The 19,512-nt window shown below is 33.4% G+C and overlaps 6 protein-coding genes across 9 annotated transcripts in view; 5 read left to right on the top strand and 1 right to left on the bottom strand.

Annotated features, from left to right (window-relative positions):
• The first annotated feature begins 577 nt into the window (after positions 1–577).
• Positions 578–1,894, top strand: LOC141532057 (histone-arginine methyltransferase METTL23). Its single transcript, XM_074250219.1, has 2 exons — positions 578–936; positions 1,174–1,894. Exons 1-2 carry the CDS (start codon positions 769–771, stop codon positions 1,756–1,758), a joined length of 753 nt encoding a protein of 250 aa, XP_074106320.1. The 5' UTR covers positions 578–768; the 3' UTR covers positions 1,759–1,894.
• A 118-nt stretch (positions 1,895–2,012) lies between these two features.
• Positions 2,013–2,969, top strand: LOC141532065 (acyl-CoA-binding domain-containing protein 6). Its single transcript, XM_074250228.1, has one exon. It carries the CDS (start codon positions 2,153–2,155, stop codon positions 2,861–2,863), a length of 711 nt encoding a protein of 236 aa, XP_074106329.1. The 5' UTR covers positions 2,013–2,152; the 3' UTR covers positions 2,864–2,969.
• A 197-nt stretch (positions 2,970–3,166) lies between these two features.
• On the bottom strand, positions 3,167–9,718 carry LOC141532027 (rho GTPase-activating protein 44). 3 transcript variants are annotated; one of them, XM_074250185.1, is made up of 10 exons: positions 9,578–9,718; positions 8,898–9,382; positions 8,673–8,826; positions 8,279–8,567; positions 7,888–8,112; positions 7,174–7,471; positions 6,543–6,782; positions 5,506–6,362; positions 4,738–4,904; positions 3,167–4,662 (listed from the first exon to the last, which is right to left on the bottom strand). In XM_074250185.1, the coding sequence occupies exons 2-10, from the start codon at positions 8,948–8,950 to the stop codon at positions 4,231–4,233; spliced, it is 2,715 nt and encodes a 904-aa protein (XP_074106286.1). In that variant the 5' UTR covers positions 8,951–9,382; positions 9,578–9,718; the 3' UTR covers positions 3,167–4,230. The 3 variants fall into 3 exon arrangements, with proteins under 3 accessions (XP_074106286.1, XP_074106293.1, XP_074106299.1); XM_074250192.1 differs by having other exon boundaries at positions 3,167–4,617; XM_074250198.1 differs by having other exon boundaries at positions 3,167–4,614.
• Positions 9,719–10,184: 466 nt separating this feature from the next.
• On the top strand, positions 10,185–14,387 carry LOC141532046 (UNC93-like protein MFSD11). Of its 2 annotated transcripts, none has more exons than XM_074250208.1 (3): positions 10,185–10,323; positions 10,961–11,380; positions 12,373–14,387. In XM_074250208.1, the coding sequence occupies exons 2-3, from the start codon at positions 11,288–11,290 to the stop codon at positions 13,672–13,674; spliced, it is 1,395 nt and encodes a 464-aa protein (XP_074106309.1). In that variant the 5' UTR covers positions 10,185–10,323; positions 10,961–11,287; the 3' UTR covers positions 13,675–14,387. The 2 variants fall into 2 exon arrangements, with proteins under 2 accessions (XP_074106309.1, XP_074106313.1); XM_074250212.1 differs by lacking the exon at positions 10,185–10,323 and adding an exon at positions 10,703–10,863.
• Positions 14,388–14,902: 515 nt separating this feature from the next.
• Positions 14,903–17,950, top strand: Sirt7 (sirtuin 7). Its single transcript, XM_074246584.1, has 4 exons — positions 14,903–15,533; positions 15,950–16,047; positions 16,158–16,373; positions 16,433–17,950. The coding sequence occupies exons 1-4, from the start codon at positions 15,435–15,437 to the stop codon at positions 17,697–17,699; spliced, it is 1,680 nt and encodes a 559-aa protein (XP_074102685.1). The 5' UTR covers positions 14,903–15,434; the 3' UTR covers positions 17,700–17,950.
• A 580-nt stretch (positions 17,951–18,530) lies between these two features.
• Ckn (CRK like proto-oncogene, adaptor protein) overlaps positions 18,531–19,512 on the top strand; it is a 41,322-nt gene continuing 40,340 nt past the window's right edge. The window contains exon 1 of the mRNA XM_074250895.1: positions 18,531–19,511. The gene's annotated coding sequence lies outside the window, so the exon portion shown is untranslated. The remainder of the gene's footprint in view (position 19,512) is intronic.

Here is a 19,512-nt window from a genome sequence, read left to right as displayed (position 1 = left end):
TTTAATATTTTTTTTTTTTTGCTATAATTTATTTCATTAAAAATTTCATTTATTCCAATTATGAATTTTAATGATAAAATCAAAAGACATTTTAATATTCTAAAGAATTTTTTAGCAAATAAATAATTATTATTATTATTTTAAAAATTAATTTAATTATTTGTAAAATGAAATCCACTTTTATAATTTAGATGATAAATATGAAAATATATCATGTAAGCAAACCATTCGTAACGTGATTGGTTAAACATCTCATAAGAATGAAAATAAATGCAAACTCTACAGTCGAAGCGCGTGCAAATTTGAATTCTAGTACTAAAATCTATTGAAGAGTCTGCTGATTTAACTTTCATTAATTTTGAGAAGAATGTTGCGCCATCTATAAACGAAATAATAAATCACAGCGCGCCAATCTGAATTACCCATCACATGAAAGTACTTACCGTTAGTAAAATATTAAATAAATTTATAATAAAATTTAGACAATTAAAAACAAAAAAACAAATTCTTGAAATTTTTTTAGATTCATTGAGACACATTGAAAGTCTTGAGAAGAATTCCAACAATTAAAGAACATATATCAAAGCTCAGGAGTGTAAATAAAAAAGCGCGTTGTCATTGGTCGACAACTGGGGCCAAGCTAGCTCCCAATTACCTCTCAATAATTATCAAATAAAAAATAAAAACAATTATAATTTTAAGTGAATTAGTCAGTATTATTATGGAGTGCGTGAAAAATAATTAATATGCCAAGTTTAATGTCCAGTAATGCCTGGTTTAGAGGAAGAAAGTATTTGGTTCGAAACGAGTCCGTCAGCGAGTAGCCTAATGTCCGATGGAGTCGCTGCCGAGCAAGTGAAAAGGTTTTTTTTCACGTCTCGACGATCTGACGAAACAGGACAACAGGACGAATCACTTGAAATATTTATTCCCGAGGTAATTTTTTTACTTTTTACTAATTTAATCTCCAAAGTAACCAATAATAATCATTGGAGAATTTTTAAGTAATTAAAAATAAATATATAAATTCGGCTTGCAGATTTTTGGTTATGTTCTCGCCATGCGGCACTATTTCCCAAAATTTGACTAATATTTTTAAATAATTAATTTATTTACTAACATAATTTAAATTAAAATAAGTAAATAAATAAATTAATTAATTATAATTTCCAGTTGTTGCACGCAAGTTACAATTTTTACGTGTGGCCATCAGCTCCAGTTCTCGCGTGGTACCTTTGGGAGAACCGCGAAGACTTAGTAGGCAAACGTATCCTAGAACTAGGATCAGGAACCGCATTGCCGGGTATCGTCGCTAGTAAGTGTGGAGCACACGTTACTTTAAGTGACGCTGCTAATTTACCAAAAAACTTGCAGCACATCAGAAGAAGTTGCGAGTTGAACGGCGTGTTGTCTCAAGTTAAAGTCGTCGGCATAACTTGGGGTCTCTTTTTATCGAGTCTTCTGAGCATTGGTCCACTGGACATAATCCTCGGGTCAGACTGCTTCTACGAGCCCACGGTCTTCGAGGATATCGTGGTGACAGTAGCATACCTGCTAGAGCGAAATCCGGGAGCAAAGTTCCTCTGCACTTACCAAGAGCGCAGCTCAGACTGGTCGATAGAGCACCTGCTGAACAAGTGGGGCCTCACTTGCAACCAAATACCTCTGACAGGCCTAGGAGCCGACGCTGGAATAACTCTTGAAGAGTTGATGCAAGATCACACTATTCACCTGCTAGACATTCGTAAAGCTGATTGATATATTAATCCTTATTAAATTAATTTAATTAATTAATTAATTAATTAATACTTATTAGTAAAATTATGGCTAATGCTAAAGTTGCTAAATCGTTCTACCGTCTCACTGCTGTAAATCTTCCTTGGACAATCGGCGATTTGCAATTAAAGCAGTACTTTTCCCAGTTTGGTACCGTTGTAAACGCAAAAGTATTTTTCGACCGCAATACCGGACTAAGCAAGCACGCAGGGTTGATTGAAATAGCTGACAAAGATACTTATGAAAATATTATTTCAAAACAAAAGCACACCATTGAGGAGAGAGACATTTTTGTCCGTAAATGGATAGAGTAAAGTAAGTTTAAATAAATTTTGACAATTAGATAACCAACAGTTAAAATTAGACGATCACAACTATGGCTGATGAATCTTACTCAGACACTACCGAGCTAGAAGAAACTTTTTCCCGTGCAGCTAACCACCTCCAAACTATGGTCTCCAGTCTCGACTCTGGCCAGCTTCTGGCATTCTACGGCCTCTACAAGCAAGCTACTGTCGGAGTTTGCGACACTGCCAAGCCCAGCTGGTATCAGACACAAGCCAAGTACAAGTGGGAGGCCTGGAAGGCCCTCGGAGGCATGACCAAGGAAGTTGCGATGCAGAACTACGTCAGCGCTATCACCAAACTTGATCCCAATTGGGAACAAGACGCAAAAGTCGGCTCTAAATCATGGAACGCGGTCAGCAGCTTGCTCAAGACAGATGTCGAGATCTCAGACGCTGAGAAGACTCTTCTGGACTGGGTTAAGGATGGAAATGATAAAAGAGTCTGGGAAATATTGTCCACCGAGGCCAAGGGCTTGAATGTTCCCGATGAAGATGGGATGATGCCCATTCACTGGGCTGCTGATCGTGGCAGTCTCCCGACTATCAAGTGTCTTATTGAGCACGGCGCTGATGTTGATGCTCAGGACAACGACGGGCAAACTGCGCTTCACTACGCCGCTTCTTGCGGGCATGCTGAGGTCGTTAAATATTTAATGTCCATCGAGGCTAAATTGCTGCAAGACAACGACGGGTTTTCACCTAAAGACATAGCAGATCAAGATTTAATAGCCATGTTTTGATCTTATTAGTGTTTACATTTTTATTGATTGATTTATTAATTAATATACAGGATTTAATACTGTAAAATGGGATTATTAATAAAGAATTATTTAAAATTTAACATAAGTATAATTTAACTTTTATTTACGCACATACAAATGAAACAATTGTTATAATTTTATTAAAGAAACAATTTTTATTTATTTATTTACAAATAAAATCCTTTAATACTCTCCAATAATATTCACAGCCTAAGCTTTCCTTAGGTAAATGCGTGCTCCATTGTCGGCGTGAAATTTTTTATAAATAAATTATATTTATTGTTTTTTTTTTTTTTTTTTTTTTACTGTAATTATTTTTAATGGATACTGTAGTGCGTCAAAAAATAATTTTATGGGTTCTGTTGTAAGTATAAAAATAATTTTTCTTCACATTTAATGTCTTTTGTTAAGCAGTTACGGTGAAAAAATGCCGAGTAGGGATAGATTGTAATATATAATATATAGTAATAATAATATTTATAATATTAATAATAGTAGTAATAAATGTAAGGAAATTTCTAAGCCGCAAGTATAAATGTAATGACTTACTCGAATGCATAAAAAAAATTCTACACAACGCTTGTGGTAAATATAAGCGTGAGTATTAAAACACATTAATATACTGTTATTAAAATAAACTTGCATCTTCATCACAGTAACCCTATCAAATAGGCAATTATAACATAATTATAATAATCAATAATAACATAAATATATAAATTTAAAATCTATTTATCCTACTCAGCTCTCATATATCATATGGTAGTAAAATATCAAACGTTTGTGCGATTAAAAAAAATTTTTTTTCACTAATGTAAATAATTAATAAAGTTTATAGAGATCAGGAGCACTTCTAGCGAATGTTTAATTAATTGTTTACTTTTATGAAAAAATTTAAGTATAAAATATCTAATTTTATTTATTGTATTAATATTAGGCACCAATGTCGGTTGACTGGACGCCAATTTAAGAGTCCTGATTACAAGGAAGCCATGGCAGACATTGTAGTTAATTAATTTTACAAAAAATAGCAAACATTCGATTATTTTTTTTAAAAAAAAAAAAAAAAAAAAAAAAAAATTCCTGGCATGCATTTAATATAAATTTAAATTTATAGAAAATAAAATTTTCGAATGTCTACTTTTTGCATGATATATTAATTAAACATAGCAATGTCATGTTGAACCTACTTACGTAAGTTACAAAATTGTTGGTAAACTTTATCTGTATTTTAAAAATACTATCTAATTTAAAAAGTTTACGATTAATTAATTAATTAATTAATCAATTAATTAATAAGTAATTAAATTACTTGAATGATTGAGTTTGATGTATTTAAATTACCCTTAAAGATTAGTACTCTCGTGATCGGATTTTGGTCGCATGGTTGGAGGAGGAGGAGGAGGAGGTTGAGGTCGTGGAGGTCGTTGATGAAATCTCGGAGACACTGGTGTGTTCTGATGAGGAGGTGGTGACTTAGGAACTATCACGGTTTCAGTCTGGGTTTGGACGTCGATGATATTGCCCTCGGAGCGAGTCCTGGAGTGGGACTTGGTCGGCTCAGGCGGCAGATCCGTCGGCCTAGGAGGTTTTTCCGGACGGTCGTTGGTAAACGAAACGGAGGTCGGTCGGCTGCCTACGCTGGGACTTCTCTGCAGGTTTGGAACTCCTCCATTGGTCTCCGCCGAATTTAAGTTCCCTCTGCTGCCCCGGACTTGTATTATACTGACCTGCTGTTTGTCAACGGAATACATGTGAGTCCGCTCCAGAGTTAAAGGCTGTAGTTTATATTATATGGTTGTATAAATATTAACTACAGTTTAACTGATCAACAGAATTGTATAATTACTTACACCGACGTCGGCGTCCAGGTTGTCGTTACTCTGCCGTAGATGTTGGCGCATCAAGTTGGAGGGCCTGGCCAGCCCAGCAGGCCGCTCTGGGACAGCTGGCTTACTATTTCTCTCGGGTGTTGCGTTATTCCCATCGATTTTTTTGTTACGTATTTCCACCGAGTCATCTAATGATCATTAACATAAATAAATTTTTATTTCATTTATATATTAAAGAGCTCTATTGACTAACTGATAATGAAATAGATAAAAATTCATTCTCGATGGCCTTATATTGAAGTGTTGTAATTTTTTTTTTAAATATTTCTTCAAATTTAATTTTTTGTTTTTCTAAGGACGATATTTATCTATAAAGCTGTCGATTTATAAAGTTATTAATTTTTTATGATACTGAAATTAGTTCAAAATTTTTGTAACAAATCAATTACAATTTAAAAAATTTTTACAAATTATTTTTTTTTTTTATTTTTACATGTGAAATTTTTATTATAAAAATTATTAAAGAATGTTTTTTTTTTTTAATCATTAAAAAATGTGTTTTTTAAAAATGCTAAAAAAAAACGGATTTTTTACAAATGATAAAAAATGTATTTTTTTTAAATTATTAAAGAATGTATTTTTTAAAAATTATTAAAAAAAAAGTATTTTTAAAAAATTATTAAAAATGTATTTTTTTTAATCATTAAAAAAAATTTTTTTTCATAATAATTTAATAGCTATAAAATTCTAAAAAATTTTCAAAAATTTAACAACTTAATAATTTATTACCTGTATTAGGATGAATAACATTTGTTATAGTACGTGGTGCAGCAACAGGCATTTTACGTCGTTCCAAAGTAGAGGTTGCTGGTTTTTCAGCGGGAACAGGTTTTGATTTTAGTACATCTTGATTTTCACCAGAATCAATAGTAACTTTAGCTTGAACCTGAGTTCCTCCAGTTCCACTCCCAGCACTTATGCTGGAAGTCCGCAAATTAACACCCTCGAATCCAATGGGCGGATTTGGATCAGAGTCTTTACGTTTATGCTCAACATCATTATCAATTTTATTATTATCAAAAATTAGAGGACGTGGTTCAGTTATCTTATCATTACTATTATTAGTCACAATTGTTGAGTCAACATTAGCAATAACTTCAAATCCTAAAGGCGTTTTATTGGTTTCGTTCTCCGAAACTTTCTCCGTTTTATTGTCATGATGGGTCATCAATTCAGTATTAACTTCATGCTTTTGAGCCTTGTAAGTGTGACGGTTAAGAGTTGCTGTGGTTAAAGGCCGTGGCGGTTTGTCTGGAGCAGGCGGTGGTTTATCATCGACTCGTCGGTCTTGTTTGTCGGGAGTGCCTCCGCCTCCGCTATTCCCAGAGCCCGGTGGGGTTGGAGCTGGTTTGTTTTTTCTTCGAGCTGCCGGTTTCGGGCTACCTTGTGGCGGGCTTTCTCCTAGATCGCTCAAACTGCTGTTAGAAATGCATCTACGCATCCCGATAACTTGCGATTCAGCACCGTTTACCATTCCAAGGTCTAAATCACGGTCGAAGTCTATTTCGCCGGGAAAAAACCAGTCTGCGTAGGTTATCAACTGCTCGACTATGAGACTAGAGTTATTAGCGGTACTCATGTTCATTCTGTTTAATTGTAAAAAAAAAATGTATTATAATTATTTCACACTTATTTACGTACGCAGTAAAAAATATTGTGCATTTGTATTAAATACAATTTGTGTTAAAATAACATAAAGCGTTTCACTTTGTCGTTGACTTTATATAAAATTTTTTACTGCATTTATTTTATGTAAAAATACTTACACCATGGTATTAATATCTTCCTGAGGGCTCCAAATTAAATTAGGAGCAATAACAATAGCAATATTCTGAGGCGACATTTTATTAATGTCACTATTCTTGGTAAGAACAGCCAAAAATTTAATTAAAAATTTCAAATTTTCTAAATTAGCTGGTGGAAGTTTGTGGAGTACTTCCCAGAGAGCCCTTAATCTAGCGTCGCTCTGACTTATTTTAGCAGCTGCCATCCACTCTGGATACAATCTTAAATAAAAAAAAATTTAAACATTAATAATCTAATAAAAAAAAAATAATTAAGTCGATCAAAAATAAATGATATATTTTAAAATAAAAGTCTACTGGCGAGTAAATACTTTATTTATTAAATAAAACATCTACTAAAGACATAACGACATTAAATCAGTGTAAGTCAACGTCGAGGTCACATCAATTTAATATTCTCTGGTTGACGATCTATCTCGACGACTTAATCTAACGTAATAAACCAAAACGATCCGTTTTACTATTTAACCATTCATCAGTTGCTTGTGAAAGCAATCACCGCAACAAACTCAAGCGTTATATAAATAAATATAAATATTAGTCATGTAAGATTTAATTTTCTTAATTAATTTAATTATAATTAAAAACCTACTTGTAGGTAAGAAGAGGTTCAGGTAATTCTCTTAAATAAGACTTCAAAGCACCCGCGACGACATGAGCGTCTTTGTACTCCAACGCAGTGGGTAGTGTTAAACAGCACGCGTCTAAGCTTAATTTTATTCTTCTTAATTTAGACGCACCACCTGCTATTCTAAAGAGTCCCTCTTCTTCCATACCAAGTCTCAGTAACGTTGATACGCACAATTGGATAGGTAATGCTATTTTTCTATTCGTTACCCTCAAATGTTCTTCTAGTGGGTAACCGTACACTGGTTTCATCTCATTGTCATCTATAATAAATTTATTTTATTATTATTTGTTAGTTTTATCATGATTTGGTCAAAGTTCATATTTCTATGCAATGTTTTATAAATAAACTTATTTATATCATAATCAATAATATTTATAAATTTATTAATAACAATAATAATAATAATAATAATAATAATAATTTAAAAAGAAAACTCAAAATATAATTGATGATGAAACGTAAAATGTAAATATTTAAATAATTTAATATAAATAAAAGTATTTATCAATACGTAATATTTTTTAGATTGAAGCTTGACGAGTCATGCTTTCATTAAATTATTATCCTCACGCTCATCACAACTATTAAAGCTAATTAAATTAGATGGATTGAACAGTGAGCAACGAACGATAAATGAAAATGAAACTTAAAAAAAAAAAAAAAAAAACAACTTACTGATATAACTCTCTAATCCAGGTATCAGTTCTTCTAAACAATGTAAGGCACTTTCATGGTAAGCTCGTTGAAGTTTCACATACTGTATAATTGTTTGAGCAAGTTCCGTTTCGCGGGACATCAACTGGAACATTTCGGCGGCCAATTGATCTCGACACTGTTCCACTTTCGTCTCAGCCTCTTCAAGCTCTTCACGCAGGCTGTCTACTTTGGTAGCTCCCGTTCCTAAGATAAATTAGAGAGTGAAAATTTTATTTTATTTTATTTTATTTATTCAGTGCTTGATACTCGATACTTAACGCCTGATAAATTTTAAAAACTACACAATCTTCTTAACATAATCTAATTCTAATTAATTACCAATTACAGGTAATATATTCACATAGCATACCTCCAGCGTTGTGTTTGATGGCCTGGTGATATCGCGTTCTAGCGCTGTCCATATCTAAAGTCAATCTAGCTAAATTTCTCTTGTGTTTAATGATATTGGGTACATCAGTCTCGAGGATATGGTGAAGCGGTGCAGCGACGTACTGCTCGACTTTGGCTTCATGGTCTACGGTCTCGTTTGCCAACGCGACTTGGGCCCGTCCGCACTCAGACAGCGCGAAACTCATCAGACCCTCCACTGCGGCGTTCTCCAACATCGTCTGTCCCAGTATATACTCCGGGCATTTTTTCTGAAGAGCATTTTTTAAATAATCAGCATACAATGGTATTTACTTACCGCTGACTCACCATTAAATCATGCAATCAATTATAAGTATTACTAAACATATACATACTAAACGTTTTTCCTTGTAAGCAGGATCCGAAACATTTGTTTGAGTAGGCAAAGTCCCCAGTCTTTTACTCAGTCCAGTTAATGCCGCTCTTATTTGGTCTACATGTTTGTCTGCTGCCTGCAGATCATCAGTCAACACTTCAGTTTTTCCTGCCCTGAAAATAAATATTTTTTTTTTGTGATTTCTTCTTTTAAAATTTAATTATTAAAATAAAATAAATCATACCTGGAAAATGTCTGATCAGCGAGTTGTTTAACTCGAAAAAATTGTTTCTTCATTTTACAAAACAAAATAATCCAAAATCCAACACTTAATTTAAAAAAAAATCACAATTTAAAAAATACACACTCAGGAGGCGTTTTTGTCGTTGAATTAAAAACAATAGATTTTTTTTTTTTTTTTTTTTTTTTTGTATACTTTATATTATCTCGCACTGTTGATTGTTGATTGCCAATTAGTAATTACGGCATTCGACAAAGTCTCGCCAACTCATACATATCTAGGCCGTGTCCTTTAATAAGCACACATATAAACCATAAACTCGAAGGATCTCTTGGTTGTGCTTGGCGTGTAGTCGTGTCGCAGTGAATCCGTCATAATGCTCAGATCATGATCTCACACATTTATACACCGTAGACCGCAGCCGGATATCTATATATACACATATGCATACAGATATTCAAGTCCATGTACTCGAACTGGTAATATGCCTATAAGTGAGTGAATAGCTGAGTAAGAGAGATACAATAATATATATTATATATAAAGACAAAGTTAAGTATGAAGCGAGAGAGCACTAAGCAAGTTAAGTTAACAACAGGGCCATATAACCATAATCTATTTTAGTACATTTATAAGTATTTATGATGATGATAATAGTAACAATAATAATAATAATTACAAACCGTGTTTTAAAATTTAGTGGAGCCTATCGGTATCAACTTATCAAATAACACTCATTATCATCTACACCAGCACAATTTATTATTTTAATATTGGTAATATCCAATAAGTGTATTTTATTTATTTAACTCTTTTACTTTAATATGAAACAACTGCGCGCGCTGTTGATCTTGACGTATCCCACACGTATTACTTGTCCAGAGTAATTTATATTTTCTTACTTGCTTTTACTTTCGCTGTTTATTCTGGCAATCTTCAGAGCCTTTAAAATTACAAATACATGTGTGAGTATGTCTACATATATTAATTCTTTATTTTATATCGAAGTATATAAATATATGCAATGCAAACATAAAACATACTTATTATACCTGTCTGTGTCTAGATGTCTAGATGTCTGCAAGTGTCGAGCATGGAGTGTAGAGTTTTACAAAATCAAAATGAATGTAACTAAGCGCTAGTGTGTTGCTTCTTGACCATCAATCCCTCCAATAGACACTGAGCGCTCACCCGACTGCTATACCAAGCCGAGAGATAAGTAACAACATGATAGCTTGATAGCTGAGCCGTGGAATGCTTAACATCACTCGAGTTATCGTAATCCTTCATACAATCGCTAATATTTAATTATATCAGTTTAGTATCGATTCAACGGCAATCGAGAAACGTCACTATGGTGGTTCGAGATTTTAAAATCGATTGTGTGGGTGTATGTAAGGTAGACACAGTCAGCGCAGCTAACTTCACGGTACTGTTTAACTCTTTTAAGATGTGATTTTATTTTTGTGATACTGAAGTTAGCTGACAGCTGTCATTTTTTTTAAGTTCTTATAAAAATCAATTACAATCATAAAAATACTTTTAATTATTTTTTTTTTTATTTTCACATGTGGAATTTTTTAATTAAAATTTTTTGATAATAAAAAAAATAATAACACTGAAGTTAGCCGTCAGCTGTTAATTTAAAAAATTTTTTTAATAAATTAATTACAAAAGAAAATGCTTCTGAAAATTTTTATTAATTTTCACATGTGAAATTGTTTTATTTAATTTTTTTTTTATAATAATTTAATTGCTATAAAATTCTAAAAAAATGTTTTTAATATCTGTCAACTTCAGTGTCATAAAAAATGATACAAAATTTTTTTGTCAGTTAACTTCAGTGTCTTTTAATAATGACACTGAAGTTAGCTGACAGCTGTCAATTTTTCAAATTTTTACAACAAATTATTGCATTAAGAAAAATTTAAAAAGTTCTCACTAATAAATTTTATTAATTTTCAAACGTGTAAGTTTTTTAATGAAATATTTTTCACAATAATTTAATTACTAAAAATTTCTAATGTCAGTTAACTTCAGTGTCTATTTATTTTTTTATTTTTCAGGAGTGAGAGAGAGACAGTAGGAAGTAGTGGAATCAACTTGATCAACAATGCGTGGTGGTTACTGGTACTGGTTATTACCAGCTGGGTGGAGTGGGAAGGACATATAATAATATGGATACTGGACCCAGTATTTCGACAATCGACACATGCCGCGACCACATTTCAAAGGGAAATACACGACTCCCGGTGGTCACTTACGCTAACATACAGATGTCTGATTGTTTTAAATATTTACTATAATTATTTTAATTTGTTTGTTAATTGGTTTGTTGTTTTTTCGTTTTGTTAAACTCTGTTCTGGTTCGGGATTGTTTACTAATTGACAACATGGAGTTTGACAGAAGATTTTTAAATGTCCTGATGCTGAGCTTCGGGTTCATGCTCGTTTTTACGGCTTTTCAAACAATGGGCAATATTGAAGTATGTATTTATTGTTTTTCTGTTATTTGTTGTTATTAAGTGTCACGTGTGATTCAGCTGTCATTCTGAATGATAGCAGTAATATCAATATGATTTACGAATTTTAAATCTTAGAAATCAGCTGTTGAGAAATATTTATTATTTTATCAATAATAATAAATTACTTCAAAAAATTATTTATTATTTTAAGATTCTTGATAAATGTTTTTTTTTTTTGGAGATATCGATCAATTTTTTTTATACTTTCACGAATTGCGACTTATACACGTGTCGCACTAATTCAAGGACGAATTTCTTTACATAGTATTGTATTTTATTTATTTATTACTGTAAATACTCTAATAATACCATCACATTTTTTTTTTAATTATTTATAACTTCAATAATCCAGAAAGCTATTACTTATTTTATCACAAGATTACAATAGTATATTTTTTGTTCACAAGTCGTAAAAAAAATTTTTTTTTTCAATGCAATGAAAATAAAATTGCTATCTGTACGCAGACAAAATTAAAAAATTATTAATAAAAATTTGTCAGCAGTCGCGAAAAGAAGATAAGTGAGCGATTAATTAGGTCGCTGAACAGTCTATCAACAACATTTTAATCTAAAAAAAAATATAAGTTATTTAATAACAATTAATACGCATTGTATTATTATTATTATATTATTTATAATAGATTTAGAATAAATGTTAAGTACTTTACGAAACGATAAATAGCGAGCTAATGACCTCCTGGCATTTGGTGAAAGTAAATATTATATTAATAGAGATCAGTAGTCGAGCCCCCGACGAGAAATCAAGCTGTCGACCTTTCGCTCAACGTCAAATATTTAATTAAAAATCTCAAAAGTTATCTAAAAATTTTCATATTCATATTAATAATCATCAATAGCCGTGAATATTAAAACCTCATTGCATTGACCTGAATCCAAAATGTCAATACTGTCAACAAAATACAAATTATCTAATTAATAATAAATAATTGCAGAAAACAGTGTTGGAGAGCATAAAAAATGAAGACTCAAGTTTCAGCGGTGACGGTTACACAAGCCTGGCAATAATCTACGCAGCACTAGCGATATGTAACTGGATGGCGCCTTCATTCATCTCAATAAGCGGGCCCAGAGTAGCAATATTCGTGGGATCATGCTGCTACGCCTTTTTCATCGCTTCCTTCCTGAGCCCAAGCGCGACATTCCTGTACACGGCATCAGCGATCCTCGGATTCGGAGGATCGCTAATTTGGACCGGTCACGGTCAGTATCTAACGGAGAACAGCGATTCCGAAACCATGTCACGTAACGCTGGTGTTTTCTGGGCAATCTTCCAGTCGTCGTTATTCGCGGGTAATTTATTCGTCTACTTCATGTTCACTGAGCCGACGATTGAAGGCTCTACAAGGCACCTGGTTTTCTGGGTGCTAACGGGCTTGTCAATCATCGGGACATCACTCCTGGCCTTCCTGAGACGGCCCCCGCTGCTGCTGTCACTTGGCGAGGCAGAAGGTGTCTCGCATGCGGACAAAGAGCTGGCGATGCCCGAGCCTCAAGGACAGAAAGGATGCACTGCTGCTTGGAATGCATTTAAGGACGCGTTGAAACTATTCACGACACGCAAGATACTGCTGCTGTCGTTGACATTTATCTACACCGGTCTGGCGCTTACATTCTTCTCGGGCGTCTACTCGTCGAGCATCGGATTCACCGAAGCCATGGGTGAGAAACGCAAGAGCCTTGTTGGGTTATCAGGAATTTGCATCGGGATTGGCGAAGTCGTCGGCGGGGCTATCTTCGGAATGCTCGCTTCCAGAGCTGGTCCCATAGGCAGATGCACGGGCTGGCCAGTGGTCGTTATCGGGTTTTTTGTTACTCTCTTTGCCTATATTTCTATACTTCTCAATTTGCCTAACGATTCCCCCTTCAGCGACACCAATCAAACAGGTTTCATCCAGCCCATACCCGTTTTAGCAATGATTGGGAGTCTTACCCTCGGATTCGGCGACGCCTGCTTCAACACGCAAATCTACTCGCTCCTGGGAGTTCTTTATGCTAAAGAGAGCGCTCCAGCATTCGCGCTCTTTAAATTCTGCCAGTCTGTCGCTGCCGCGGTCAGTTTTGTTTACAGTAGCTACATTGGGTTACACGCCCAATTGTCCATCTTGATTTTTTCTATGGTTCTTGGAACCGTCGCGTTTTGTTTCATTGAACGCCGATACTCTAATAGAAAAAGCACTGATTATACTGAAACTGACACTACTTTGGGTAATAGTGTCAGTGTTGAAGAATCGTAAGTGTTCAGGCATAGATAAAAAAATTAAGTTGAATCAAGTAAATTATTTTTTTAATTCTATGATATTACAGTTAGCAGTCACTTGATTATTTTTTAATTTTTTTTAACAAACAAATTACATTTGTCATTTTTTAGAATTTTTACTGGTCAAATTTTTTTTTTTATATAATTTATTTGTTACAAAAATTATTAAAGATCTGCTAAATTAATTTTCATTAATTTCTTAACTTGAGCAGAAAATTTTTTGTTAATTTAAGTAAATTTTACTTGATTAAAGAATTTTTCTCTTGATTCAAATTAATTTTTTTTTTTTTAGTGTAGAATTTAAAGAAAAAAAAATTTTTTTTCGCTTTACTGATCAAAGCATTTTTGTAATCTTATTAGTTGATAAAGTTAGAGATAGTCCTTTTGTAAAGAGACTGGCAATAATTTTCAATTGGTGTAAATATTCAACTGATTCTTAGAGTAGAGATAAATTATTTTAATTGTTATTATAAGTGAACCTTGATGTAGATAATTATTATCAAATGATGTCGAGTAAAATCAAACAAATTTGAGAAATCATGTCGCAAATCAATAAGTAATAATCTATAGAATAGATTGAAAAATGTTGAATTTAAAAATGACAAAGTACCTGATAATATTCCTTTTTTTAAATTTTTTACATCCGTTGGTTGTAAACCTGAAATTTTATTTACATCACTTATATGTATATATTTCGTTGTTTATATATATATATATATATATATATATATATATATATATATATATATATATATATATATATATATATATAAGTATATTTCTGTAATAAAAAAAATAAAATTTTTTAATTAAAATTTTACTGCTATTTTATTTTCCAATTAAGTTTTTTTTTTTCTTAAGAGTTTATTTGTAAGAAGACTAATAAAACATTTTTACAGGTGAAGAACTTTTTTATGAAGCAATAAATTTTTATAAAAATTAATTTAGCAGATTTTTGATAATTTTTTTGTTAAATAAAATAAAAAAATTGTGATGTGACTGCTAACTTTAATGACATTACATTTTTTTTTAAGTTAAAGATGAATGACCCACCTGTCAGTTTAAATTTTCCCGCGCAGCAACTCCATCTAGCGGGAAAAGTTTAAATATGGCAGTTAGATATGTTGCCGCTTGATGATAATGCAAATAAATTGTTTCAGACCGTGGTATATTAAGTGTATTACATCTATAAAAAAGTAAACGCAACGCTTATCAAAGTTAAAAACAAAACATGCGGTGATTATTGTTGATTACATTTGTTTCCGGAATTAGCATGCAAGAATATTTATAGAAGGGGAGTGACCGTTTAACAATAAAATGTCATTGAATTATTAAGGAGTTAGTACCTGGAAAGACTTAGGATCATAAGAAAATCATTACTTACTTGACCACACATATATATCTTAGTCTAGTTAAATCTATATATACATATATTATATGTATACATAATCCTGAAATGCGTATTTCATCGGTGAACAATTGTAAAAGTGACTTATCCGAGTATGCTGCATCGATGATTTCTCCAAAAGACAATAATCGCAAAAATATTATAAATATTTATTATTATTTTAATACTAATAACAGTGTAAGATGTAATAATAATATATTTGAGTACTATTATCAAGAAAATGTCATTGCCATGGGTGTTATTTAACGTGATTTTCGCCGACGTGAATTATCGTCGATGGATATCTCCTAAACACGTTGTCCATACTCTCGAATTGCTTTTGGTTAAAGATGGAGAAAAGTAACACCGATAAATTTATATCAAGAAGACGCTTGGTTAAATTGAAGCCTCTTAAGGTTAAAGACGAGAGAGTTGCTACTTTGAAAAAGGTAATTAAGGATTTTAATTTAACATTTAGGTTACTAGTCATTTGATCATTTTTTTAATTAAAAAAAAAAAAAAATTTGTTCCAAAAAATTATTTTTAAAAAATTGCATTTTTAATTTTTTTAAATTTCTAAATATCAATTTTTTTGCCATAATTTATTTGTCACAAAATTTATTAAATATCTGTTCAATCAATTCTAATTTTTAATTTGTTTAAAAAAAATTATTTTTTTTAATTTCTACATGTCAATATTTTTTTGCTGTAATTTATTTGTCAAAAAAATTATGAAAAATTTTATTTTAATTTTTGGTTATGAATTATGAGTCTCAACATTTAAATTTGTCCATTTAAAATTTAAATCTACGTTGAGTGTCTGACGTGAGTCATACTTAGTTTTTTTTTTTTTTTTTTTTTTTAGGTATCCGCAATTCTCAACAAATCTGAAGTGAATAGAACACCTGAAGAACTTGAACTATTGTCTTCCTGCGGTGATATTGTCAAGGAGGTTAATTTAAGGTATTTAATTTTTTTTTCTTTAGTTATGAAAATTAAAAAATTTTTAAATAACTTCAAAAAAACAAATCAATTTTATTTTTTATTTACAACTATGATATTAATTATTTCAGACAAAAAAAAAGAGATAAAGTAAAAGCAAGATTAGAAGAAGTCGAAGACCCCCCGGATATTTTGGAAGAAAAGTGTATGAGATTAGCAGCTGCAATCAGCAGAGCAACAACCCTGACAGTTTACACCGGTGCTGGAATAAGCACAGCAGCCTCTATTCCCGACTACCGAGGCACAAATGGCGTCTGGACGCGTATGCAGCAGGGTAAAGATATCGGGTAAGTGTCACAGCATAAATATTAAATAAAAAATTTATTAACAAGGACTTTTGTATCAGGAACCATGATCTCAGCCAAGCAGAGCCAACGGTCACACACATGGCTCTGTATGCCCTCTACAAAGCGAATATTCTCAAGTACATAGTATCGCAAAATTGCGATGGGCTTCATTTACGCAGCGGAATACCGAGAACCTCATTATCTGAAGTTCATGGGAACATGTACGTAGAGGTATGTCGGAACTGTAAGCCGTCACGAGAGTACTGGCGACTGTTCGACGTGACAGAAAAAACCGCGAGGTATTCACACGGGACTGGCAGAATGTGTCATAAATGCAGCTCAGTGCTTCAAGATTCGATAGTGCATTTCGGGGAAAGAGGCAATTTACCTTGGCCGATAAACTGGAATGGTGCTAGTCGTGCGTCGAAACAAGCCGACGTGATTCTCTGTCTGGGTTCAAGTCTCAAAGTACTGAAGAAGTACCCGTGGTTGTGGCAAATGGACAGGCCAGTACACAAACGAGGCTCTTTGTACATCGTAAATCTCCAATGGACTCCTAAAGATGAGAGTGCTACGCTTAAGATAAACGGTCGCTGTGACGACGTAATGAGGAGAGTTATGAACCACTTAGGATTAGAAATTCCACAATACAATAGGTCAAAAGATCCAATCTTTTACCACGCGATAAGACTGCAGCCCAGCGAGCTTACCACGACTACTCAGCCGTGCTTAGAAGAGCCTCCAGTAGCTTTAAGTTGTAGAGATAAGTTGAAATTAAACTCTTTGGACGTGAGTGAAGACGTCGATGAGAATGTTACTGACAATTTGGATGAGATTAAAATAAAACGAGAACAACAAGAAGATGAAGACGATGAAACAATACCAAAAACGGAAGAAGACTGCACACCCCCTATTGAGCTCGCCGAACAATTAACCGCCTACTCGGCTCCATTTTTCGCAGCACTACCATTCCTTTCCATGGGCTTGCCGCCATATCCTTCCATGTTTTTCTATCCGCCGGTGGCGTCGTTGCTGTACTGTCCTGTGATACAGTCGCCCGCGCTCAAGCAGGATAGGATCAAGGAGCCTGACCCGAAACCTGCGTGTGGGTTCTGCATGGAGAATGAAGGCTCGCCAGTATGCTTGTTCTATCAGCTCGACGCTGATCAAACTGACCAGGCCAGCGAGGTCGCGGTTATGGACGCCGAAAACGAAAGCAATATCGAACCAACCGAAACCGAGGACGCTTCTGCTCCCACGGCAACTGCCAAAAACCCCGGGTGGTTCGGCAAGGGCTACCGCAAGGGATTTCGCAAGAAGCGGTAGCATCAGCTAATCTCGGGAACGTGATTGATATTTCACGCTCAACTAATCGTAGACAGCATGAATATCAAACGAGGAATAACTCTCCTAAGTAATCTCCTTATCAACAAACCCAAGTATCTTGCTCTGTCAGGACACGCTCATTATTATATTATCAAACTCATCTTCAAGTTTATTTAATATCCGCGTATTAATTATTTTGGTTAATTAATTTAAGCGAGAAACCTGTTGTGTTATTATTTTATTAAGTATTATCAGCATTATTTATATATATATATATATATATATATATATATATATATATATATATATATATATATATATATATATATATATATATATATAAAAATCCTTATACATTATTATTGTAACGATGATAATAATACTAATAATAACAAATGACTCGTAAATATAATTTAATGATAGTTTTTTGTGTAATTAAAAATTTATATGAAAAAATTTTATTCATTTTTCAGGTATGACAATTATGAACGAAAGAAATCTTTTGAAGATTTATGCGCATGAAATTTATCCAATAACCTTAAGTGTGAGCTTGAAGATACACAGAAAAAAATATTTATTTGAATCAAGTAAATAATTTTGAAGAATTTCATTTTCTTGATTTAAATAAATTTTTTTAATTCACAACAATGAAACTTTTTAAACACAGAAAAAAAATTAATTTGAATCAAAACGAAAAACTTTTAAATCAAGAAAAATTTCTCAGTTTAAGATTTTTTTTACTCAAATCAAAAAGATGAAATTCTTCAAAATTATTTATTTGATTCAAGTAAATTTTTTTTTTCTGTGTATATCCTGAAAATTCCTTCCACTTATGCTAGGCAATTTGACTCGTTCCACCCGTCTGGATAATTTTTTACAAAGTAATGTTAGGTGGGTATAGAAAATATAAGATTAAGAGTGTTGGCATCGTCATCTCGGCAGTGTCATTGTCGATTGTCCTGATGATATCAATAACCAGTGTGTTTCTTGAAACAACTTGAACTAAAATTCGATCCCACGCTACCTTGGGAGCGAGGATCTAGTATAGCGGTAAGTACTATTACTTGGATTCTACCGGGAAAGTTTCTCTGCAAAATGGCGCATACGTGGTGGGCAGACGAGTGGGAGCCCGGGTTGTGAGACCACCAGCGCTACACAATCGATATTCCGTCAGCCAGAGGGGTGCTGAAGGGAGCGTAGGCTTGGGACCCGGGGAAGAGAAGAGAAGAGAGCCCGACGAATGAGCTGGTATATTTTATGTGTACGTATACCAACGAGGGAGCGCATACTCAAAGAAAGTTAGAAAAAGAGAGACCAAGTCGCGACGTTTGTGGCCGCGGACGTGTCTCCTCTGTGAAGCTAAAATTTTATTTTCTTCATTATTAAATAGTTTCCCGTTTTAATTTATTTTTAATTTTTAATTTATTTTCACCTTTGTTTTAGTTTTATACCCGAACAATAAAAGTGTATTACTGGTGAGAGTTAGTCGACGTGCTTGGATAGTTAAGTTACAGAGCACCATCAGTAACATCAACGTCAATAAATATCAATAACATCAACATTGAATAGCATCAAGCCCAGTAGTAATGAAGAAAAGCCTGCTGCTGCTGCTGCTGTTGTTGTTGTTGCACATAGAAAAAAAAATCCAGCAGTGAACAGTCACTAGTCCGGAGGTTCGTCCAGCAACTCTAAACTGTTGGTGGCAATTCGACGGTTACGACGTCCCGTTCAAGAAGAAAGACTGCACGGATGACCCCGGCGTTGTTGTACGCGCGAGTCCTCGTGCTGCTGCTGCGGCTCTTATAAATACCGG

The sequence above is a fragment of the Cotesia typhae genome, unplaced genomic scaffold (genome assembly GCF_013202065.1).
Source record: "Cotesia typhae breed Kobodo isofemale line unplaced genomic scaffold, CoteBio_Ctyphae contig_119, whole genome shotgun sequence".
Taxonomy (NCBI): domain Eukaryota; kingdom Metazoa; phylum Arthropoda; class Insecta; order Hymenoptera; family Braconidae; genus Cotesia; species Cotesia typhae.
Note: the sequence above shows the minus strand (reverse complement) of the source record. Positions and strands in the feature narration are given on the sequence as shown.